General features: G+C 39.9%; 1 protein-coding gene across 1 annotated transcript in view; it reads left to right on the top strand.

The window, feature by feature from the left end:
* The first annotated feature begins 3375 nt into the window (after window positions 1-3375).
* TGFBR2 (transforming growth factor beta receptor 2) overlaps window positions 3376-27191 on the top strand; it is a 74123-nt gene continuing 50307 nt past the window's right edge. The window contains exon 1 of the mRNA XM_063452214.1: window positions 3376-3704. Within this exon, the coding sequence (XP_063308284.1) occupies window positions 3620-3704 (85 nt within the window). The 5' untranslated portion in view covers window positions 3376-3619. The remainder of the gene's footprint in view (window positions 3705-27191) is intronic.

Here is a 27191-nt window from a genome sequence, read left to right on the forward strand (position 1 = left end):
GTGTATGACTGTCTGCCTCTGTGTGTATGACTATCTGCCTGTGTGTGTGTGTGTGTGTGTATGACTGTCTGCGTGTGTGTGTGTGTGTGTGTATATGACTGTCTGCCACTGTGTGTCTGTGTGTATTACTGTCTGCCTCTGTGTGTTTGTCTGTGTGTATTACTGTCTGCCTCTGTGTGTGTGACTATCTGCCTGTGTGTTTGTGTGTGTGTGTGTATGACTGTATGACTGTCTGCGTGTGTGTGTATATGACTGTCTGCGTGTGTGTGTGTGTGTATATGACTGTCTGCCACTGTGTGTCTGTGTGTATTACTGTCTGCCTCTGTGTGTTTGTCTGTGTGTATTACTGTCTGCCTCTGTGTGTGTGACTGTGTATGACTGCCTCTGTGTGTATGACTGTCTGCCTCTGTGTGTATGACTGTCTGCCTCTGTGTGTATGACTGTCTGCCTCTGTGTGTATGACTGTCTGCCTCTGTGTGTATGACTGTGTGTATGACTGTCTGCCTGTGTGTGTCTGTGTGTATGACTGTCTGCCTCTGTGTGTATGACTGTGTGTGTGTGTCTGTGTGTATTACTGTCTGCCTCTGTGTGTGTCTGTGTGTATTACTGTCTGTGTGTGTCTGTGTGTATGACTGACTGTCTGCCTGTGTGTGTCTGTGTGTATGACTGTCTGCCTTTGTGTGTCTGTGTGTATGTGTGTATGACTGTCTGCCTGTGTGTGTGTGTATGACTGTCTGCTTGTGTGTGTGTGGATGTCTTCCTGTGTGTGTATGGCCGTCTGACTCTGTGTGTGTGTGTGTGTGTGTGTCACATACAACCAATACACGCATATCACACACTGTTAATATACCCATTACAAATATCACACATAGCATACATATCACACACAGTCATCACATGTACTATTACATACACAGACAACACAAACATAACAGCATACATGGATGACGGGGGGGGGGGCGCTGTTAAGATTTTTCGCACAGGGCGTCTAAATGCCTAAGGCCGGCCCTGTGTGTGTATATATATACATTTTAATACAACTGTCCCTCCATTCCTATGTCAATGTACAATTCAGTCCTCCACAACAATTTAGTTTGGAGGGGTTATCATACCTGGTGATAAACTAAATAAAAATAGTTTATATTAGAATTGACATAAAATCTCATGCAAACAATTATGTTCCTCTATGAGAAGTCTTGTCAACTAAAACATCTCAATCTCCATTTGTGGGATAATTAGTGGACCTTCGCAGGATCTATTCTATACTGACAATTTCTACTGGACTCTTGCCAAGTGCGTGAGAGAGGCTGTTCTTTACGAGAAAAGGCTTTTTTTCGAGAGCACTAAATGCTGCATGTGGAGATCTTATTTCTAATACTCTTGGATGATGGATTTATAATTATCATAAATGTCTCAGTTTAATGAAATTAGTAGAATTGTGTCCAAATATTTACTGAGTTTATATGATGATTCTAGGCTAGAGGGACTGATTGAGTAATATGTTAAATAAATATTTTCAGCAAGTCTTTTAATGGGTGTAATTTATAAGGTTCACTGTGGTTCTCTGTAAGGAAATGTACCCATGTGGGAGTAGTACACAATGTTTGTGTTGCAAATCTGTGAATATATAATATATACTTTTAGTTTCACAAACAAAGCCTAAGAAGTGACTTAATATACTGATTGTAACCGCACTCACATACGTGATGCATGAGGTGTAAAATAACATTTACAGATCATTATCTTATTTTAGTGCATCAATCAAACTAAAATAGCATTTTTAGTTTTAAAATTATCTGTTTATTTTGACCTTTTTGAAGTTATGACATACTTATTTTTTGTTTATTGAAAACTAAGTTTATTCAAATACACACTCAAACTCAAAATCTGTCTCTATCTATATATCTATCTATCCATCCATCCATCCATCCATCCATCCATCCATCCATCTATCTATCTATCTATCTATATGTCTGTCTGTCTATCTATCTGTCTGTCTCTCTCTCTCTGTCAATCTATCTATATTAAACTACACATAGGGTTTTTCACTAACTCTTACTAATCAACAATCCTTAGATTTTACAATTTAGGGACCCAAAGGACCTGAATTTGATTCAGATTTCAGCCTGACCAAATGACCGCGCTTGCATCCAGTAGGAAAATTTTTAAAAAGTTTACCTGCACAAGGTTCAATCATGTGGAGGCTGGCCAGCGTGTATTACTGTGCCCCCATCTTCAATGCAGCAGGTGGGGTATATCTGCTAAAAAATATTAGCTAGCAACTGAGCAGCCATTGATAGGTCCGCAATCCCCTAGCCACCCCCTCCCCACCTTCCCCAATAAAATAAGACTTATCTTGAGACCTAGCTGTCAGAGCGCTCTGATTGCTTGGCTTACTATTTTTAACGCACTGTAATTATTAATATTACTGGCATTTATAAAGCACCAACATATGCCGAGGTGCTGAACATAACATGAGGAACCCTTCATAACAACTTTCTCTGCTATGAGAACTCAGTCTGAGGCAATCCCTCGGGGGAAAAGATTGATTAATTTTATAGCATCACATTTTTTTTTTTTTTTTTTTGTGAATCAAGCTTTTATTTGTATTATTACTTGCATCAGGAAATCTGGATTTTAATGTGGCCTTTTATGATGAAAAGATGAAGGAATATGTCAAATGGTAAGTATGTATATATTTTAAAAGATATTGGTTTTATTCCCCCCCCCCCCCCTCTATTTTTAGGATGAGGGTGGGAAGGTAGGGTTATTTATTTTTAATGGATGCCCATGACTGAATTATAACTAGGGTCCCTGCCCATAATTTGCTATACTGTGTTTATTATGGGGCTTTATTTACTAAACAGCGCATGGGCAATTTATGTTGGGATATTTATCTCCATTTTGTTTCCAAAATCACTTATACTTATGCCTTCCATTTAGACTCAGCTTGTCTACTAATCACTATTTAGAGAATACAATTTATAGTGTGCATTGCTGTGCAGTTTTGACTTATAAAATCAGCTTTTATCTCAGCTGGACTGCTGGGTAATAGTAAGAATACACCTTATGGGAAGTTTTGGTTAGGCCTAAACTGGTACCCCAGAATCTAGTAGTCTTAATCTGAGTATGAGTGATGGTCCTCTGAATTACTGTACTGCAATGTCTGTCAAAAATTACCAAAAGGAAAAAAGTTTCACCAAACCCCCCCTTTACAGAAACCAAAAAAATTACTAGCACAAAAACAAAGCCACAGGATATGTACAATGGAAGAGGTTGTATGTAATGTGAGAGAACTGAGAGAGGGGCTGGCTTTTGTCATGATTGACAGCGCTGCAACTGGGTGAGGTTTTTAAGTAAAAAAGAAGTAAGAAGTGCAGAGAGGCCCAGCACAGCTGTTTGTGAAGTCGAAGGTTTCCTGTTTCCTCTGGGCTCGCTGCAGTGACTCATTTTGCTTTCAGCCAGCCAACGGTGCCCATAGGAATGTAGGGAGGGCTGCTTAGCCGAGCTGTGGCCCTTGACAAGCGGACACCCGGTAAATAGCAACAAATACAAGTCTCTGGAATATAACTGTTCACTGGCAGCCCTCTTTAATCCGGATTAAGGAGATCCAGTCGCTATGGATCCTGTGGGCTGTTTGTGGATTAGCACTGTGCTGTGGAGTTTGACAGCAGGCGGATTGACACCTTACCGGCGGAGTGCGGGTGAGTTCTGAAACTTTGTAACTGCTGATGGCTACATTCTAAGTGATTCCAGGAGCCCGGGCACTGGATGGGGCTCCCAGGATCTGTGTGTGTGTGTGTATGTGCCCCAGAGCTGGGCTAGGACATAGTCTGCGATCTCTGCTACTATGGGATTTACAGACAGAGAGAAGAACGGGTAGCAAGGTGGGGAGATTGTGTCTGTCTGTCTGGAGAGGCCCGGAATAAAAAAAACGTAAGAATTATCCATGAATTATTGTTTTTACCGGTAACTTTTTTTTTTTTTTTTTTTTTAAACATAGACTTTATTAGATACACAAACGTGTGTATATATATATATATATATATATATATATATATATATATATATATATATATATATATATATAATAAAAAAATAAGATACATATAAATGTACTATGATAAACATTAAAACAATATATATATATATATATATATATATATATAATAAAAAAATAAGATACATATAAATGTACTATGATAAACATTAAACAATATATATATATATAACATTTAATATATTATTATATATTCACCATTCAACATGTGAATGTATGCTGTTTGTCTGATAAAGTTATCTGTTATATCAGCACGTGTCTGCTGGTCTCTTGTGTTCCCTCTTTTTGGTTGTGTCACCCATGGGTCCCATTTTTCTAACCAAATGTTAGAAGGTATGTTGCTGAGATTAGTACAAGAGTTTTTAACAGTACCTTATATTATTCTACTGAGTACTGAGCCAGGGTTAAAACAAATATTCACACAATTTAGAATCTAGAGTTAGACAAATATATTTGAGAGACAATAGAAATATGCAACAAATAGATATAGATCTAGAATTCTTCTGTACAACAAAGATACTTTTTTTGCAAATTGTGCAACAAGTTCTCTTACTGTAAGAGCTAAATAGGCATTTGAGCTCAACCAGAAAAGTTTGTGAGTTATCAAAGGGAGATATATATATAGATTTTTTGTATAAAATATTGCAAAAGTGGCTAATTTATGAGATGTAGCACGTCAACTTATTATTTATCAAGCACTATAGTAAAGTATCAAAATAATTGCAGACACGTCAAGATTTCTCCTACTGGTATGCAGATAAATCTTGCAGATTCCATTCCTTTAAGAAAAATTATAGTTGCCCCATCTAACCTTTGAGACTTCCTATTTTTTATGCCTTCCATCCTCTATCAATTTTTATTGGGTAAATACCTTGCTCTGAAAAACATTAGCCATATAAATGTCATCTGCCCATCTTATGTATTGTTTTACATTTGATGATTCCTGCTGCAATTCTATTTTATTTAGCCACCGTTTTCCAGGCCCCATCTCTGAATTGTCGATTCTCCACTGGCCTGTCTGTAGTAATCAAAGGAGATGATGCTGATACAAGACTAAAGTCCCATTTTTAGTTTGTAACCTACATGGGCAGCAGCTACTACAATAGAGGCACATGCTGACACAGGCTGGTATGGGCATCTACAGCATATTGTAAACCGGGCAGCATGGCACCACATCATTCATAAACTGTTCTTCGATTTGTTTCTTGTTTGTTAATGCTACCTTAGCCACCATTCGCTTGTGGTTGTAAATCAGTCAGAAGCAATCTACATTTGGTGCACAACAATCAGATGCCTGTCCGGGCAGCTTAAAGAAATGGTTTTCATGGTAGCCACTTGCCCCCACCAGCAAGTTGGTATATTGGATAGTTGAGTGAAATATGAAATTAGACGAAAAATGAAATGTGGGATGATATGCCAAAATTTGAAATGATATGGCATGATATCATGAGTAAAATACAACATGTGGAATTATGAGACCATGAAGTGATATAGGAATTGACTACTGCAATATATGATATTTGGATGTAACACAGATTTAAAATTTGGCCTGCCTGGAAACAATTCTTAGGACTCTTATGCAAATTTGGGCTTATTTGATACAACTATATATAATTGCAGCCATCTTTAATTGGGATCAGGATAATTAGATTTTTTTTCTCTAGATCCCAGTATTTGCACTCTTGTCCTTTGGTCACTTTTCTGGATTTATTTAGGAGAGTAGGACTGTGTGTGACTCCAGCAGTGAACGGACCCTGATAAAATTTATATATGATGCATCTTTCTATCTGCCTGCATTCTAATTCTTATTATTTATAAAGCACCAACACATTTGACACAGCTGTACCATAGGTGAACTAACAAACAACAAAGCAAGCAACAGTGAAGAATCGGTTGAACACAGATAGATTTGTGTGTCATCAACATAGACGTGATATTGGAAGCCAAAATAACTCATTAGTTTACCAAGGGAGGAAATATAGATTGAGAACAGTAGGGGACTGAGGATTTAACCTTGGGGAACACTTGCAGAGAGGGGTTGCAGGGGAGTGGAAGAAGCTGAAAAGGAGAAAGTAACAGAGCTCTGGGGAAGGCAAGAGGAGTCTCATAGACAGAGGTTGTAAAGAATGAGAAGTAGAAGTTGATTATCAACAGTGTCAAAAACACCAAAGAGGTCAAGGAGAATTACAAGGGAGAAATTACCACTTGATTGTGAAGCAATTAAGTTATGGGATACTTTGGTCAGAGTTGTGACGACAGAGTGATTAATGTGAAATCAAGACTGAAGCTGGTCAAGCAGAGAGATAGATTCAAGGAAACTGGTCAGTCTTGTGTAGACAACTCTCTCTAGGATCTTGGAGGCAAATGGTAGAAGGGAAATAGGGTGGCAGTTGGATGGGAAGTTTGGGTCAATGTTAGCTTATTTAGAATTTGGGTTATTATTATTATTATTATTATTATTATTATTTATAAAGCGCCAACAAATTCCGCAATGCTGTACAATGGGTGGACTAACCAACACATATTTGTATCCACACGAGTTGGACGCACAGGAACAGCGGGGTTGAGGGCCCTGCCCAGCTTACATACGAGAGGGAGTGGGGGTGGAGAGATTAAATATTTTAGTGAGAAGCACAGCAAGACAGTGAGAATAAGATGTGAGGTAATACGATTGAGGGGATCAGGGTGTGGGGAGGACCAAAGCAGAGCAGATACCTCTACTTGTCAATGTCTCAAGAAACATTATCATTACCTATTTATGTTGTAGGTTTTGGATGTCCCCACATTTCCACCCAGTTGACTGTGTAGGTGTTAATTGTAGCAACACAAGTAACATTCTTCTTGCTTGATATGTTTGTAAGACTAACTGGGGATTTTCTCATATATTACAAATTAAGACTATATGTACTATAAGAGGAAGCAATGTGAAGAATGTCATTCATAATATCTACAGAATGGAAATACATAATTTCCACAAAGTTTCTAAAGGGGGTCTCTAAATGACAATAAGAAGCAAAGGTTTCACAAACACATTGTCCCCAAAATGTCATAAATCAATATAACACACATAAATTAATATAATCACAAAATGTGCCCGTTAATAATCATTTTAATGGCAAATTGATCAACAGTGCTTTGCTTTTTGTTTAGGTCTTAAGGAGATAGACTGAATTCATCCACACATTGATGGCCTGTTATCTACCTCAGGCATTCTATACTAAGATCTCAACTACATTCTACACACCACACTATGCATCAACTACACTCAGATGCAGATAGAGTAGATTCACTGTGATATATGCTATTGTATGCACTGGCCCTGTTAATGTATTGCACAGTAGAAATTGCCACAAAGTACATACTTGTCAATTGTCCCTATTTAGGAGGGACAGTCCATACTTTGGCCCAAATCTCTCTCTATCCCTCCATTCTATCCTAATGCCCCGCTTTTCTAGGAGCTCCTAATTTTTGGTGAGTTTGAGTGTATAACAGAGCTACATAGCAATAAAACTCACAGTAATGTATATATAGACTGCAACAGTTACGTTAAGAAAACAGTCCGTGTAAATTAACATTCTTGTCCTAAATAACATTTAGTTGCACAGATTGTTATTAGTAAGTCAAGGGAAAATGCTCCAAAATAGCACACTTCTAAATGGAAAATGTCCCTTTGTCTAATTGAAAAGTTGAAAGGTGTGAGGCAGTCTAACCTGTGTGGATGTGATTGAAGTGTTGCTGCAGATGCAAATGTATCAGTGGCGGCTGGTGAAGTTTTAAGGTGGTGGGGGCGCCAGACTCCTCCCACCAAATTGTACTCCTCCTTGTTCAGGTCAGAGATACAATACTAATACAATACAGAGAGCTGAGCATAATACAAGATACTTCTACAATAAAACAAGCTGGGCACAACATAAAGATATCTATAAAATATACAGATTTGAGCACAATATAGAGATAAGCATTCCACAAACAGTGCTGAGTAAAAAAAATAGAGATATAATATGTAGCGCTGGGCACAATGCAAAGTGCCACTATGGATGAGTACACAAAAATAGTACTCCATGATGGACGCAATGACCTTAGTACACATTAGCCTCAATACATACAAAACTAAAGAAAATGTTACTATCCCAAATTCCTATGCTTATTTAAACAAATTGAGTTTTTTTAGTGACACCACTCCAATGGCCATTAGATGTAAGCCCACCTACCACGTCAAGGCAAACTTCCTGGTAGGTGGTTCCTAAATGAACAATTCACCTTGCTTCTTTCAGCTTTAGGTAAAATATCTCTAATGAGACAGCGAGGGGTATTTTTCTAAACCCCTACAGACTTATTAATCCTTAATAGGGGAAACATGGGGTGGGTGGCAGCATTGTAAGATGTCTGTGTGAGACAAAAGCAAAATGAAATACACAAAGATAAGAACTAGGCCTCAACCATTCATTGCTCTCTTCAAAATACTCCATTTATTGATACACTTGTAACGCAGGGCAAATATCGTAGTGATAGGCCTGGGGGTTCTAAAGCTTATATTCAGGTTCCATCAAAGGTAACCTGGCACAATGTGGCACTGAGCAAATCAAGTATGGCATAAAGGAAATCTACTACATTGCTTTATGTGTTACGAGTATTGAGTCGATTGTAAACAGATTATGTTACTTTGCTTTACACTTGACCAAATAATGTCTTTATTCAGTAGGTGTGTGTTTTTATTGGATGGAAATTTTAGCTTCTGACAGGTGATTGCAACTGGATTTAGGGTGTTTTACTGATAACCTGAGCAACTTTGTTATTGGGAACGTTTGTGGTGTTTGTTTTTGCCCTCTGTCTTATTAAAATCAACCCAGTGGAAACTTAGCAATACCTTCTTCTTTTTCTTTTTGGTGGAATTCCAAAAAAGGTTCTGCAACAGACTCAGAGTTTTGCTGACATCTTGTTGAAAACATAACTAATGAAATATATCAGCAGCTGACATCTTTACCTTAAGATAACCTAATAATCTTTAAGATTTGGTTTCATAACCTGGAGAAAAGCCAGTGGGGTTAACGGAGGACACTGATAGAGAAACTGTCAAAAACATACTAAATCTCCCTCGAAATAATTATTATTCAGTGTACATTTATTCAGAATGCAACACTAGACAATGTGACGTAACTGTAAAGTTTTTTTTTTAAATTCTACTCTTATTATTATGCTTTTCTCCGAGCTGTAATTTTGTAAATTTCTAGTTATGTGCATGCCGTGACAGCAGTGAATGCCATAAGAAAGAGGCTTCTGCAGACACATCTAACCTGCCACTATTTCTGTCTACCATAGAGGTGAAAGGAGGGGGTTGTATTACATTTGTTAGACATGACAAGTCTCACTCTGTGATGGCTATCTCTGTAACCCTAATGCAGATGAAAGTATTGATTTCTATAAACATTTAATTTTTAGTTATCATTTAGGATCAGTGTTTCTCAACCCTCTTGTAAGCATGGTAGGCATATCTATCTTAGACTGTGTATTTTACATTTAAGGAACACTATAGGGTCAGTAACACAAACATGTGTTCCTGACCCTATAGCATTAAAAACACAATCTAGCCCAATGAAGTCCCCTGTGCAAGAAATTGACACTATTTAGATAGATTAAAGGATAAAGCCATAAAAGCCATATGAACCCTCTGATCCAAACTGTATGACACTCTCAATGCGATAAATGTTGTTGTGGATATGTTTTTTTTTTATGCAAATGTGTATGAATGGTAGATGTTTTTCAATATATACATAATCTTATTCAAATGAATTGAATTGTATGTATAACGTCATATATAGAAAATAATCCAATAAAAAGGAATTTAAAGGAATTTAAAAAGAAAACAATATCTAGCCCCCTGGACCCCTTTCCCCCCTAAATACAGTATAATCTTTTCCAGCCTGCGGATTCGGGCTCTGCCCCTGATCTGCCTGCTTGGCGGACATCATCAGAATTGGTGATCTCAGCCAATCGCATTGTTTTTTTTTTACTAAAAAGTGTCAATTAATTTTATACAAAAATAAATCTTGAGGGGGCGGAGCCTGAGCTCCAAGCTGATCTGACGTGTGCTATGAGAGCTCCCGCTCAGCTTAATGATTTTTGGACAATAAACCCGGTTACACTGCAACAATAACCACAATCCTACACCAGCCATACCGGGGATGCAGCAATGACCCCACAGACACATTTCATGTGACTATTCAGTGCTGGGGGACCGCAGTGGCACGTTAAGGCCTGCGGACGATTAAGCAGGGGAAAGGTGGCCGCGAGGTCCCCACTGGCCAACCCGCCAGGCTGATCAACTCTGATCAACAGACCGGTGGGGGTTATCCCAGTCCCCACTGACCTGTTTCAAGCTACTACTGCCGCACTGACCTCTTGTTCATAGTGGACTTTGGATTCCATCTTGGAAACGATGACTAATTAAAATGGCGCCTGCCATTCCTCCGGATGCACAGGGCCTTGACCCACAGGGGCAGCCCCAACACAGTTGTATGGCAAATATCCTACTTCAGCTTGAGGACATTTTCTGGTTGAAGCTCCAGGACTGCAGGAAGACCTTTATGTCTGAGCTGAGGACCACCAAGCCGAAAAGCCTGCTGCCAGAGAAGAGCAGACCCCTTTCGGGCAACCCAACTACACTAGCACTTACCTACTCACTGGCCTGCCTGCCCGGGCCGAGAGCCTCTTGAGGCCTTGCCTCATTGCATCGCCCACAAAGGCCAAAGGTCACCTGCTGACGGCAGCAAATTCCACCTCGATCCCCGGTCCACCCCCAACGGGGGAATGTCTTGGCTCACAGCAGACACCAGGACTGTGGCTTCCAGATGCTGGCCCTCCCCAGGACTGGAGGGGAGTCCCGCTCGGAGGCTGCCACTTGGATCTTATCATAGACTCTCCTAGTCAAAGTACCACCTGGCCGCTCACAGGGATCGGTTGAAGCAGACCTGGCTCTCCCCATCAGGAGCTGTTTCTGTTGTTATTGTTTTAGCTTAATTTTTTCTCATTTTACCAGTATGGTAATGTTTATGTCTTAACATTGAGTGGATACTTTACGCATATATAGTTTATGCACAAGATAACTAAGCTTGTCAGTTTTCATATTTGTCTCACTACCTGTTGGGAATTGCTTATACCATTCTTTGCAATAGCACTTCGACATGGTTGTCTTGCTTGATTGTTTTCATTTCATCTTTTCTTTCCATTTAAAAGGTGCAGTAAATCTTGACTTTTTTGCTTTACTAATAAGTCTGTATACACACATCTTGTCTTGCACCAAGTGTCTATGTCAACTTGTGTACTTCTCATTGCACCACCAAAATAAAGAATGTCAATTAAAAAAAAAAAAAAAAATCTTGAATTTAGTGGATTTTTCTTGTTTTTAAAAAGAACACTTTATGCACCATAACTGCTACAGTGCACCGCAATCAATTGGCTAGAGCTACATAGTAGGGTTTAGCTTATGAAAACTAATTAAAGCTCAATTCAGGAGCTTCCAATTGTCCTTAGAGAGAGTGACTAGTGCCCTGGCAACCCCCAATGTAAGTCAGCAAACTGTTTGCTAATTTCAGACACCAGTTTATAAAGAACGGATAGCTCCTGCTAAACCATGCCTTACAGGGCCATCTCATTTCCTGAGAGTGTCGGCTGATCAATTAATTAGCTAAGCCTGTCACTGCTGGTGGGGCTATCCCTATCCTACAATGCTCTCTTGGCAGTAGCATTTCTGGAAAACATTACTGTACTATCTGCTATTCTGCAGACCTCCCGAACATCCTGATTTTGGCAGGAGTGTCCTGATTTTTATGTCCTGTCCCTTCATCCTGACTTAAATCCCTGGTTCCCCTACTTTTGGGGACACTAGGGAACTGTCCCCAACAAGCAAAATAAGACACACTGTGAGCACAAAATAAGACACACTTGCACTATCAGTGAATCAGTGCTCCCTGCAGATTCTGCCCTCAGTGGGCTGGCTTGTGGAATCTTTGATTTAGCCAGTGACACCGTTCTGACCCACACTCTCAAGCCCCCTTCCACTGGTGTCCCAATTCTTGGACTACTGATGTATACTGCATACTGCTGCTTTGTGAACTGAATTGACGGAATTGGTTGGAGAAACCCCCTTTTTGTCTCTGTTTTGTAGAGATTGTCTATTGTCTCATTGGTTATGGCATCAAGCTTTTCTTCTAAAAAAAATCTAAAAGGTATTCTAGATGACACAATACATATGTATTAAAGAAACACTCACCTAACTGTTGTGGTTCTGGTGCTGAGTATTTGTGGCTGCATACTCTGCTTTCAATATTCTCCTTTAGCAGAATCCATTTAGGGATGCCATGTAGGACAATGCTCACTACCAGACCGCATCAACCTAGCAATCCCAGCCAATGAGCAGAGACCTGTATCATCCAAAGTAAGTCTATAGAGACATCCTGCTTCTCTTACAAAATAGATGGCATTGAGGGAAAGCCGGGACCCAGGTAATTTGCCAAACTATTCTAAAATGGTATCACAAGTTACCTTGGCAAAATGGTATAGTGTCCGTGGTGCTTAGAGTGTACATTTACGTCAAAGTAATTTTGGTGTTTATAGTGTCCCTTTAATAATCATAAGACCTGGTAAATATTTTATAGGCATACTTTCTACCATAACAGGCCTCAAGATCAGCTTGTTCTCTTCTTATGCATTATTAACTATGCTACGCTTAGGTCACTGCAGGCCAATGACCCATCTTCTCTTTCTCTTTGTCATGATTCATAATAGTGAAAAATGTTATTTTTAATTAAAGCATGTATTTTTTAAACCCACTGAACTGCTTAACTGCCACTCATTTTCTTTAAAGGAACACTATAGTGTCAGGAACACAAACATGCTCCTGACACTATAGTGGTAAAATCACTATTTAGCTCCCGTCCCCCTTAGATCTCAGTACAAAATTGATTTTACTCCACTTTTCTTCCACGCTGCTCCAGTCTCACCATGGCTGGCTCTGTCTAGCTCTCCATAACTGACATAATAAATCTTGATTAAATCAGCCAAAACTCAGTGCTAAAATATCAAGACAGTGTATGGGATAAAGTGCATAAATAGTGCAGGACAGCCACTCCAAATAAGGGATCACTCCCAATTCCCCCCAAAAATATACAAGTATACAAACAGTGGGGGCGCCACAATCACAAATCGTGTGTGTGGCGAAACCAGCCTCGCCACTGGGCCCTGGAGAAGCCTGTTTGCTAGCCTCCTACCTGCTGACTATGGCCCCTGGGTTATTTGGGGCATATTGTACTTTATATTGCTGCAACTGGCCCTTTTAAAATCATCGATGGACATATTGGGACTTTTTGGGATTGTGGCGAAACCGACCTCGCCACGTGTCCTTGGAGGGGGCCGATTGCCCGCCTCTTGCCTTTGGACTATGGACCAGACTTTATGGGAATGTGATACCCCAGATAGCTATACCATGGAGCCTATTCATAATGAAAGACTATGGGAAAGACTTTAGCTCCATGGCAATTGTACTGTGTGAGTAGGATCTGCGCGCTATTCAGTAGTTTTGTGCGCCCAGATCCCAGCTATCTGGGGATAGGTGAAATGTCTGTGTGTTATGTGTAAAAGGTGAATTTATGTATTTTAAAGTGTTTTACTGTCTTTGTGTCCCCATGTGCTTAATGGAGTCTGTCTCTGTGCTGGGAGATAATTGGATTACTTCTCCAGCACAGAGAAGGCCCTGGAAAGCTAGGGGTTTTAAAAGATACTTTTAGTAACTTTTGAACCCCTGGTCTGATCCATGCCATTTTTTTATATGTTGTTCCCCTGAATGGATTGATTGTGGATATGTAATTTTGTGTGAATGTGATGTATGGTTTTGAAGTTATAAATATTGTGTAAAAAGTATATTTTAAACTGTATGAATAATGGGATTATGTGTCACACTAAGGGGAGGGGATGTGTGGGAGGTAACATCTATGTCATTGGTTCTTTTATGCCTCCCCCTGGGTGTGGCCTGTATGTGTGAGTTGGAAATAAAAGCCAGGCTGGATGAGCCAGTCCAGAGTTCCTGTTTTACCCTCAAAGTGATGTGTCGTCTCATTATTGGGGGGAAGGATTTATTGCATGCTGTTCCAGTTGACTGCTAGGAGTACAAGCCTATTCGTATGGTTCCTATTCAATGGTCTACAGCATTCATATGCTTGGGAGAATTTAAAAGGTTTCTCGGATTCGGTGATTGTGGTGTCTGCCAGAGTGCTTGGAGTCCTCAGGAAGCGCTAGGAGCATCCATTAACGGAGGTACCAAGTCGGGGTGCCAGGTGATCCGTTACATTGGTGGCAGCGGTGGGATGGCGTCCTAGTGTGAGGTAAAGCAGCTCGGAGACACAGTTCGTTTGGAGTTACAAAGTAAGGGTAACGCTAGTATTCATACAGCACCCCTGGTCACAGCAAACATGACCTATCGCTTTGAGGGCGACGCGTACCGGGACGAGGTCATGAGACGATTAACCAGATATGGCCCGAATCCTTCAATAGAGGCGGTTATGGCAACCGTGCGCAAGTTGGATGCGGAGAATCGAGCGGCATGGGAATGTGAGTGCCGATTGCGGAGATTGGGCCTGTGGCCAATTGGTCTCTCTGCCCAGCGGCAGTGTGAGTTACAGGGAGCTGAAGGTGTCGTCCTTCCTCCCCAGCGGCAGTCTACGGTTCAGGGAGAGGAGCCTGTTATTCCCTCTCCCCAGCGGCAGCACAGCTCACCAAGGGGAGACAGTAAGCCCCTCACCAGCGCAGATGGGACCGTGGTCTCTGCGGCCAAGCTACAGGGAGTGGAAGGGGCCGTCCTTGCTCCCCAGCGGCAGTCTACGGTTCAGGGAGAGGAGCCTGTTATTCCCTCTCCCCAGCGGCAGCGCAGCTCACCAAGGGGAGACAGTAAGCCCCTCACCAGCGCAGATGGGACCGTGGTCTCTGTGCCCAAGTTACAGGGAGCTGAAGGGGCCGTCCTCCCTCCCCAGCGGCGGTGTGATTTGTTGGGAATTGGGAGCCCAGTCTCCATTCCCCAGCAGCAGAGTGTCCAGCAGGGAAGAGAGAGCCCAGTCTCCTTTCCCCAGCAGCAGGACACTGTATTGGGAGTAGAGACAGTCGGTCTCCCTCCACAGAGTATAGAAGTATGTAGGGGAGAGGAGCTTGCTACCACCTCTCCCCAGCGGCGGATCAGTAAAGTGCAGGGAGAGGAGAGCAGCGTCCTCCCTCCCCAGCGGCAGGCTGAGTTACAGGGGGCAGAGGTAGTTGGTCCTACCCCCCAGCAGCAGCGTGATTTATTGGGAATTGGGAGCCCAGTCTCCATTCCCCAGCGGCAGGCTGAGTTACAGGGGGCAGAGGTAGTTGGTCCTACCCCCCAGCAGCAGCTTGATTTTTTGGGAATAGAGAGCCCAGTCTACTTTCCCCAGCAGCAGGACACTGCATTGGGAGGAGAGACAGTCGGTCTCCCTCCACAAAGACTGAAAGGATGCGTGGGAGAGGAGATTGTTACCACCTCTCCCCAGCGGCAGAGTGTTCTAATGGGAGAGGAGCTGGTTACCACCTCTCCCCAGCGGCAGCTTAATGTACCAGGGGGAGACTGTAAGCCCCACAACTGTGCAGATGGGATTGTGGTCTCTGCACCTACAGCACAGGGTGTAAGGACAGTCAGTCCTGTCCCCCAGCAACAAGGCTGCTTAGCCAAAGGGGAGACAGTCGGTCTCCCCCTCCAACAGCGGAGCTATGTATCCGAAGGGGAGACAGTCGGTCTCCAGCAGCAGAGCTGTGCAGCTAAAAGGGAGACAGTCGGTCTCCAGCAACCAGGCTCCAACCAGACTACTCCCGTGGTAGTGCTGGCACCAGGGCAGAGTACCGCTGGTCTCTGCCCACTCAGCAACCCACCAAAACAGCCTACCAGTTCCCCACACAGCCGTGGTGAGGCACCTGGACCTGGACAAGTTTTTCCCTTACTCAGGTGTAGTAACCATTTATTGTGGGTGGGCTGTACTGCTGTTTCTGTCTTGTGGGTGGGCTGCTGGACTAACAAGGGCACTGACCGGCAAGAGGTCAGGTACCCTGTTAGTCTGTTTGGAAAAGGGGAGAAATGTGGCGAAACCAGCCTCGCCACTGGGCCCTGGAGAAGCCTGTTTGCTAGCCTCCTACCTGCTGACTATGGCCCCTGGGTTATTTGGGGCATATTGTACTTTATATTGCTGCAACTGGCCCTTTTAAAATCATCGATGGACATATTGGGACTTTTTGGGATTGTGGCGAAACCGACCTCGCCACGTGTCCTGGGAGGGGGCCGATTGCCCGCCTCTTGCCTTTGGACTATGGACCAGACTTTATGGGAATGTGATACCCCAGATAGCTATACCATGGAGCCTATTCATAATGAAAGACTATGGGAAAGACTTTAGCTCCATGGCAATTGTACTGTGTGAGTAGGATCTGCGCGCTATTCGGTAGTTTTGTGCGCCCAGATCCCAGCTATCTGGGGATAGGTGAAATGTCTGTGTGTTATGTGTAAAAGGTGAATTTATGTATTTTAAAGTGTTTTACTGTCTTTGTGTCCCCATGTGCTTAATGGAGTCTGTCTCTGTGCTGGGAGATAATTGGATTACTTCTCCAGCACAGAGAAGGCCCTGGAAAGCTAGGGGTTTTAAAAGATACTTTTAGTAACTTTTGAACCCCTGGTCTGATCCATGCCATTTTTTAATATGTTGTTCCCCTGAATGGATTGATTGTGGATATGTAATTTTGTGTGAATGTGATGTATGGTTTTGAAGTTATAAATATTGTGTAAAAAGTATATTTTAAACTGTATGAATAATGGGATTATGTGTCACACTAAGGGGAGGGGATGTGTGGGAGGTAACATCTATGTCATTGGTTCTTTTATGCCTCCCCCTGGGTGTGGCCTGTATGTGTGAGTTGGAAATAAAAGCCAGGCTGGATGAGCCAGTCCAGAGTTCCTGTTTTACCCTCAAAGTGATGTGTCGTCTCATTATTGGGGGGAAGGATTTATTGCATGCTGTTCCAGTTGACTGCTAGGAGTACAAGCCTATTCGTATGGTTCCTATTCAATGGTCTACAGCATTCATATGCTTGGGAGAATTTAAAAGGTTTCTCGGATTCGGTGATTGTGGTGTCTGCCAGAGTGCTTGGAGTCCTCAGGAAGCAGTAGGAGCATCCATTAACGGAGGTACCAAGTCGGGGTGCCAGGTGATCCGTTACAGTGTGTATATTTACCATATATATTGCATGGTGATCATATAAAAAGAGGAATAAAAACATACATAGTGAAGTATTTAATGGCATAAAACATCCAAAATAACAATAAAAATACACACTCACAAAGAAGATGGCACAAAGAGACTTATGTCTAGTTGTGCAAAAACGCTTGTCAACCTCTCATGGGTTAAAATCCCTTTAAATGTAGTTCCAATGTCAATGCCTCTAGAAGAAATCAGCCAGGCAAGGAAATGATGGAGGGAGGTGCTGACAGGTTTCTCTGCTCGACGCGTTTCTTCCCAATGACTTTTTCGAGAGCTGTATGTCCTCAGCTTTTCCTTCTTTTTAAATCTTCATTTTCGCACGGCTTATTTCGTGTGCGCATGCGTACTGCGGCAGACGTGACGAAGCACGTTACCGTGCATGCGCGCACGTTCAGCCTGACACGCAAAAAACTTTATTGCTTCTTTGTGCCCGAGGACAATAGTCATTGCCAGACCACTTGATTTGGCAAACTTCTAAGGGCAAACATGCTAAAATCTTCAAAGTATATTACAGAGTGAAAACTAAATCAAATCTTAGGAAGATACATCCACATAAAAAAACTAATTACATCAATCAACTTTATTTGAAAAACATATTTAAAAAAATATTTAACATATTTTTTTTAAACATATTTAAAAAAAACCCATCATATTTAACCCCTTAAGGACACATGACATGTGTGACATGTCATGATTCCCTTTTATTCCAGAAGTTTGGTCCTTAAGGGGTTAAAAAACCATCATATTTAAAAAATCAAATTTAAAAAACATCTATTTAAGAAACATATTTGTATACTATAAGGTATAGATGATAAAATACAGGACCATTGTATTTGATGTTAAGCTGATACAGTTTTAAAGGGAAAAGGCAAATAAATATATATAAATAAGGAAAAAAAAAAAAAACAGAGAGATTATTATTATTAGAGGACACACAGTGCTGCACCAATCAGCATCTCCTCATAGATGCTGAGTCAATGCATATCTATTGGGAATGTTAAGCTCCTCTACTCCCTTAACACCAGTGTTGCACATTGTGCAGCACTGATAGAGGAAGCATTTCTAGTGGCCTTCTGAGTGACTGCCGCTAGAGGTGTTCCTCGACAGCAATATAAACATTGCCTTTTCTATGAAAATGTATTGTTTACATTAAAAAGCCTGCAGGGACAGGCTATACACACCAGAACAACTACATTAAGCTGTAGTGGTTCTGGTGACTATAGAGTCCTTTTCAGGGATCGCCACCCTCTGGCCCTCCTGACGTTGTTTTACTACAACTCCCATGATTCTCTTGCTATCTATTTCATTCAAAGAATCATGGGAGTTGTAGTTCAGCAGTTTGGAGAACCCTGCTTTAAATCATTGCATAAAATCCCTTATCGGCAACATAACCATTTCTTGTTTTCAAGGACTCTTTTGATGTACTGGTCACTTTGAACTACATTGTGTATAGTAAAAAGATTTATTACAGAGAACAATAAGGGTTAAGTAAAGGTTACATCCCCTGAATGGCACTATGAGCAGTTTGAGTTAAAAGAAGCAAAAGGTCTTAGTCATGGCTGCCACCGAAAAACAAGTGGCAAGTCTAGTTTCAGATTGTTATCAGTTTATTTGCTTCACAGACAAACCTAAATTAACCCCCTTAAGGAGTGATTTTGTGAACTTCTGATATTATTCCATAGCGTTTTACAATATTATGAGATGGGGGGATGTAACTATAAATAGGACAATTACAAGAAAACTTACAGGAACGATAGGTCGAAGAGGACCCTGCTCAAACGAGCTCACATTCTATAGATATACTTTCGAAACTGTAACATCTTACTTTCCTGTTAAGGGCTCCCATTCATATTATATTTTGGTTTTAAAGGACATGAGGGGAGGGTGGGTGCTTTCTGTGAATAGCCTTTATGTAATAAAAACAAGTGTGAATAAAATATTTAAAAATGGTAAAAGCTGTAAAAAATAAATAAATCTTGATTTGGATTATAGTTTTATCAGAATAAAAAAGAAAAATAGCGGATATAAACAGCATAATAAAGAGGTAATTAGCTCAAAATAGATTCATTTACTCTCCCTGGTGTCTGGGAGTAAAGAATAATAGAAAAAAGGAAATTGCTGGTTTTGCAGAATTTGGTATTCTGGGACTGCGTTACCAAAATGCAAAACTAATACACAAGATTATATCATGTTAGAAACTAGACATTTCCCCACACAGACTTACTGTGACACTTTCCATGCTGCTGTTTTTTTTTTTTCACTCTGCCAAAATGTCTGTTTTTTTTTTTTTTTTTTTTAGGATTTTATTTTACCCTCATAACCACCAGCGTATTTTTTCTGTGAACATTGTAACACACATGTGGGCAGATTCAAAAAAACCCTCTCAGTGTTCAGCTACATCCCCAGACTACAACAATACCTTTTACGCATTTATAGTTGGCCACGTTTTAGTCATAAAATGAAACCTGTCCATTTCAGAATTCAGACCTGCAGTTTTGACAGTTTTACTCTGCCTACATCAGATGTAAAGGCAGAAAAGCAGCCTAAGCGGCAAATTAACCCTGTCTTGACATACCATTTGAAAAAGAAAGCAGCGTGGGGTGTTATGTGGCATATTTTGAGTGTTTTCACATTGCAGTATATTCATTTAATGCTGTTAAATTTAGAGGTATTATATTTACTGTGCTTTTTACACATCATGTATTAATGTAGTAGACCAAAGTCTTCTTCTACTTCAAAGGTGCCATGTGGATACAATAAGGTTTTCACCACAATAAAGTTGTTATGGAGTCAATTGGAACTGTCTTACCTTCTTGTTTTAACCCCTTAAGGACCAAACTTCTGGAATAAAAGGGAATCATGACATGTTACACATGTCATGTGTCCTTAAGTGGTTAAACAGGTTTTGAATGGTTTCACATAGATGATTTCACAATGGTTTGTTTCTTCTACTCTTGGGTTTGGGTTAATGTGGAAGCACTAAGCATCATTCATATGGAGTGTTTCTTAAAAGACCCCCAGGTGTGTACCTCTGCAATATTCCACAAGTGTATCAATATTCCTCATTGATATAGTAGTTTGAGGTGAGTTATAGTCAACTGAAAGTATCAGCCTTAGTGTCAAAGTTTTCTGACCACAGGTTTAGGTGTTAAGCTCATGCCTTTATAGCCTTCTTATTTATTAAAATGTATTAAAATGTGGGCCTCTCTACTCATCAAGCAGAATTAAGGCAATTATTAAACAAGCTGATAACAGCTACATAGTGCCTTAAATCCATTTACACACATTTGTAACCATGTTCAGTGATATCCTGAGCTATTGTCCTTGCAGGCATGGGAGAGATCCGTCACAGTTGTGATTTGTTTATTTGGTCTATGCATGATGAGTGGTTTCTTTTAGTAATCTTAAAAGGATCTTTAAAAAAAAAAAAAATCTTTTACTTGTAATGAACCACATGACGTTAGGACGTGACAGTACTTCCTGACTATATTGGACTGCACTGTTAGGATGTCTTTACACGTCCAAACCCTTTGGTGTGAGCAGGGTTAAATCACTGGGGCTACATGAGGTTCCACTCTGTTATTCTGACCAATGAGCTGTATGTAATGCTTAAAGTAACGCACTGTATGCAAAGTAAGCACTGTATGTGGCCCTTTAAACCCCCTTAAAATCCCCCATCTGAGCCGGTGATATGTTTCCCATTACTTTTCTGCCCATTTTTACACCGTCTACCAGCATCCTAATTTATAGGTCGCCAATATAGGGAGGATATGTATTTAGGAGGGACAGACACTATTTTAAAGCCCTAAAATTAAAGTGTCCTTCTTTGATGGAAAGACATGGCTGTGCCCTTTGAACGCAGGAATGTGTATGTATGTGACATCAGATCACGTCTTCACAGTGCAAGAGATAAGGAGAACAAGGTGCCTGCACCTACTGTCCAATCATGTCTTAATCACAGAGACGCCACCCGCCTGCTGCAAATAGGAAGGAAAAATGAGGGTAGATACAATATGCTTAATAGTCACCATGTGTTTGTCTAGGAGGTTATGTCTAGCACTGGGTGTGTTTTTATGGCAATGTGTGTGTCTGGCACTGTGTGTGGGTGAATGTTTGTCATGTTTGTCTAGAGCAGGGGTAGGCAACCTTCGACACTCCAGATGATGTGGACTACACCTCCCATAATGCTCTTACAGCCATAATGCTGACAAAGCTTTAGGGGAGATGTAGTCCACAACATTTTGAGTGCCAAAGGTTCCCTACCCCTGGTTTAGAGTGTGTTTAGAGTATGCATATGTGAGTGTGTAAGTATTCACATGTCTGTGAGTACATGGTGGAGGCCCCCACTAGTGTTATTTTTTAATAGATCCCAACATTTTCCATTGTCATGTATACATGTTAACTCTTTTTTTTTTTTTTTTAACAAGCAGTTTAGTGACATTTAAAGTTAGGCGAGAAATGCAGCAAGATGGAAAAAGAAACTTCTCATGCAATGGAGAAAACATTCTGGTTACAATAATTGTTTTGCATGCGTTTTAACTCCTACTAAGATGTGGTTAATTTTTAGAGCGGTTTATTCACACAACAAAAACTTTGAATTCTAAACAGAACTGTAAAATCTTGAGTGGGTATTTACTAAAATGGAAGTTGTAAATTCAAACTGGATTTAAGTTTTTAGACCAAAATAATCGATTTAAAAAAAAAAAAAGATTTTCTGATGTGCTTTTTTTGGCTTAAATTGGAAATTCAGTTTAATTCCTGATAACAGTTTTGCAAATAATTTTTTTATTTTTTTATTTTATGGAGGATGCACGTTGTGAAAAAAATAACCATAAATTCTGTTGCACAGTAATTAAAAGAACAGATTCTTGGGAGACTTGTTTGTTAAATAAACTGAACATCCTCCATTTAATAGGAATAGCTGATGAATATCACTTCTAGAGTTCTGTGCAGTCAGCCTAGAAAACGCATACAGAGTGGAGATAGCAGATGTTTCTATTTGCATTGTGTTAGTCGGATTATGATGTCATTTGTTACATTCCTAATATAAATTCAAACAAAAATGGAGCATTTCCTGAAAAAGGTTAACGAAACTATAGGTGATTTGCAATGTTTCATTTAATAGTGTAAACTCCAGAGAAGTAGCACGTCCCTCTGAACTACATTTCTGTCTAGCCGTGATAACTAACCTGAGCAAAGAATATTGAAATATTTGCAGAACCTCATTTTATTTTTATTCTTTACAAATCTTCAACTTAACCTCTCTCCCTAACACATGCATGTACACAGACAAAGAGAACCTGACTTAATATATACCACATTCTCCCTTATACATACATATTTTTGCTTTTACACCTTTATACAAAAGCCTCTGCCATTTATACGTGTATAGCCCCTCTCCCTCATGCAAAGAATAAATCAGTAAGTTGGTATACTGAGCTAACCACATTGAAAAGTATACCTTTTTAAATGATAGTTTCGGTTAAGCACTAAAGTAAATACTAGCCCTTTTTTTTTACAAACTGTATTTAGACGAACGATAGCAGCAGAATGATAAAATGCAGATAAATAGGAGCTATCATATAATGTTTTAGATCTGTGATCTTCATCAAAGTTGAAATTTAGCAACTGTATCTGAATGACACTGTGTCAACACCAACCAGTGTATGGTAGTGGCTGAATGTAATGTACAAGGGGTGTTTGTGTGATGTGACTGAATGGGATTGTGTGTGTGCGGGAAGGCTGAATGTGATCGTGTGTGGTGACCAGGTTTGGTTGTGTTCGGAGGTTGGCGGAGTTTGATTATAGGGGAGAGTGGCTAAATGTGATTGTGTGATGGTTGGTTGAATGTTATGAGTGTGGGTTGGCTTTCTTTTTGAAATTCACTTTGAATTCATGAAAATACTCACATTGGTAAATAACCCAGTATGCATTCAAAAAAATCCACCCTGACCTTCTCAACCCCATTCTATGAGGCCTCCTCTACACCTGAAGAAGATGAAGGTTCCACTTAGTTCTACTTAAGGGTTACTCCAACCTCAATGTCCAATTCTGCTTTTAGAAATGGTCATGGGGCAAACAAGTTGCATGTTCAGCGTTTTAGACACATTTCATTAGACGTGGTTGGAAATCTCAAATTCCAACATAACACGCACAAAATAGGTCAACTGACCCAACGCTCTGTCTGTAGAAGGCACATTTATTGCCACAGACTGTGCAATGTGTAAGTCTTTATTCAACATATTTAACCCAAAAACGATTTCACAGACATATATTAACTTTTTTTTTTATTATCAATTAATAATTGTTGCTTTTTTTTTTACTGTGAATTAGTAGTGTTCATATTCATGATGGTTTGTGACAACCGAATAAAGTGTAATGTAAAACAAGAACACTGGGCAGAATAAGAAATAAACATCCTTCTGTCACTATATATAATTATTTCTGTTTAGTATCTTTTTATCGAGTGAATGAAATCAACTGTGAAGACACAGAAACAGATGTACAATAGCTATTCTGTGCACATAATTCTTCAGTAAAATGCACAATGCTAGCCGTTAATCCTCTCTCTGAAGGCAGTCATTCATTTCTGTTTTATTATATAGTGTTTGCAGTGTATGAATGGGCTATATATGCAAAATGGATTCTTCTTCAGTTTTACACTATGCACAAAAAGTGTTTTGAAGAAAATAAGGGTTTGTTCACTAAAACCGTGAATAGTGAAACCCATCAATTGTGGTGACTTCAAAAACAAATTGTGAAATTCAGGACAAAATAGCCAGTGTGTGATAATAGCGGAGTTGAAGTTTTAAAACCGCTATTTTCACCCAAATCAGTTTTGAATACAATTTATTAGCAAATAATTTCCATAATGATTATTCTGGAATATTACTGAATAAACGGTGAGATTTAAAATGTAATAAAATCAGCTCTTTTGACCTGCTCATTTTGAATAATTTAACGAATATCCCAGTTACACTGTAAAATGCAATGCAATGTATTAACAATTGCAGTAGACAAATGTTTATTGTTTTGCGTGCTAGTAAAAATGTTGTGGATGCTGTGTAAATGCAGAATAGAAAAAAAACATGGTTTTATTTTTTTTCTTAATTTTACAATATTCACTGTGAGACTGCAGTGAGTGCACAGCTACGTTTTAACCTCTCAACGTGAAAATACTACATTTTGTCACAAGAGTTTAATCTCTGAAGACCTTATGTCGTCATGAAACAGCCTGCTTAATTAAAACGTAAGCACCATATATCACTGCTGTTGTTAAGTGAATGGGTCATTTCACTTTCAAAAATGATCCATTAAGGGGCACTGTAAACCACTACAGCTCGCTATTGTGGTTATGGTGCCAGAAGCCCAAGGTACCTTAGTTTTGTGTCAAACCAGTCCCCAGGGTGCCTGTGGTCAGGCCCCAAGCTGGACATGTAACTATTCTCTACTTTTTTGGCATGAACAAATTAGCTGAAACCAATGAATGACATTTAAATTTGTACAAAATGCAGGCTGTAACGTGCTTAGAGTTCCTCTTTAAAGAAAGGATTGTAATGATAGCATAGACATAGTAGGGACATCCTATGCATCATTACCGTGCACAAATGTAATTATGGTGCCAGGGTTACCTGGTAGTCTTCTACATTATGCAGTGCCAAGTAACCCATGCTAGACATATATTTTGCTATAGTCCTGGTAAGGCTGTGTGGGTCGCCGTTCCCCTCCGATTTTTACTCACCTTTTCTCCCATGCCACACTGGTCTCACCACGGGTGGCTCCGCCTGGCTCTGCCTCAATGGCTGAGATTATCCAACTTGATGTCAGCCAATCCAAAGCTTTCCCATAGGATCATGCACAAGGAAATCAGAATCAATGAATCTCTTCGGGGAACATTCAGCACCTCATTCAGACGCTGCATACCAGTGCTGCACGCTGTGCTTATCTGACACAGGAAGCACCTCTAGTGTCCTTCTGAGTGACTGCCACTGTAGGTATTACTAGGCAGTAATGTTAACACTGCCTTTTCTCTGAAAAGGAAGTGTTTACATTAAAACCTGCAGGGACAGGCTATAGACACCAGAACCACTACCTTAAGCTGTAGTGGTTCTGGTGACTATAGTGTCCCTTTAACCCCTTAAGGACCAAACTTCTGGAAAAAAAGGGAATCATGACATGTCACACATATCATGTGTCCTTAAGGGGTTAAGAAGTCAGTTCAGGTCTCCTTTCACAATAGATGTATCAGGTTTGTCCTTTAGTGGAATTGATAACACTAGTGAGGAAGCAGGCACTTCCGCTTAAGTGATATCTCAAGTGAGGACTAGAGGCACCCGGGTAAGCATCTAACTAGTCGCTAACAATTTGTTTACTTACCTTGGGACAGCACCTGGGAATTTCTATCACCATAATTACTATAACATATTTTATTGGTTACGCTGCTTAGACCACGCCTCTAAATGGTTTAAAACATATATTAAGCTTTCCCCTACTATTTTATGTTTTTGGGCATTGGGCATTGGGCATGTGCAATCTGTTTTTATTTTATTTTAAAGGTGGAATTGCTGCATGTGTTGTCATATATGGTGTGTCTAATGGAAGTGGAAGAACTGCATCGGTGTCATGCATTTGTACGTTCCTCAATTAAGATAAAAGTGGGCAGCGTTGTATGCGGCATCATGTGATCACATGTACAGTCTTTGTCTCATTGATTTCTGTGGGAATAATAACAGATATACTAAATAGTGAATGCTTTTAACTCTACTATAATTGAAAGGTTAAACAAGCATGCTTCTTGATCCCTAGCTGTAACTTGGACACTGTCAGCGAAGATATGATACCGCAATTTCAGAATATATTTTTTATACTACACACTGTATAGTAATGTGTTTTGTAAAAGTTACAATATTGTACTTTTATTATTGAATTTTGCAAAGGTGTGTGTGTTTATATATATATTTATATTTAATTTGAAGGCTATAAATCATATATTAAACGCATACCTCTCTATCTTTACTCCATGTAATTAACTAGGGACTTGTGTAGGCAGGTTTGTTACTGAGCGGTTTGCAATTAATCTTACTTTCAAAAAAGCAAGTCAGGGCGACCTCAGTGTGTCTTCTTCTAGGGATTGAAGAATTTGATTGACAGGGTTGTCAAAGTACCAAATTCACTGTGTATTGGGTTGGCTTCTATATTTTCACATGATAACCTCCTTACGTATGCCTGAAGAGACCACAAAAGAATAGACATTATTATTATATGAGATGTTTATGAAAAAATGTATCCTGCAGGAGTGCATTAAAATAATGGATTTGCGTTATGGGTTTCTATATTTTATAGACATGTTCTTTTAGGGGAAATCTAGACAATCTGGCTTAGATTGAAGGTTTACAGGAACTGCAAATATGTCTACATTTCATAATTTATGCGATGATTTACTAAACTGGCATTTTGCAAATTGTGTGTCAAAACAAAAGTTAGAACCAAATGTTAAATGTTAAAGATTTTTCTCAGATTGTTTTTAAATTTCATTTGCTTTATGTATTTTGTATACCGGTATTTCCCTTATCAATTCTCTGCATTTCTCTACAGTCCTTTATTAGTGAATAATTTTATTTGTGTGGCGTGTGTATTTGTATACCTCTCTGGAGTCCCTACTCGTCAAAATAGATGTTCTGCTGTGTTTTTTTTAGTTTTAGTTTTAATTTCCCACACACAAAAAAATACGAATTAGAGAGATTAGTGAAAGAGACGTGTTATATGTTCTGAGCATGTGCAACTATGCCAGACAGTTATTCCTTTTGTTGTGTCTTCTGCCACGTCAG

Source organism: Pelobates fuscus, chromosome 4, assembly GCF_036172605.1.
Source record: "Pelobates fuscus isolate aPelFus1 chromosome 4, aPelFus1.pri, whole genome shotgun sequence".
In the NCBI taxonomy this organism is placed as follows: Eukaryota; Metazoa; Chordata; class Amphibia; order Anura; family Pelobatidae; genus Pelobates; species Pelobates fuscus.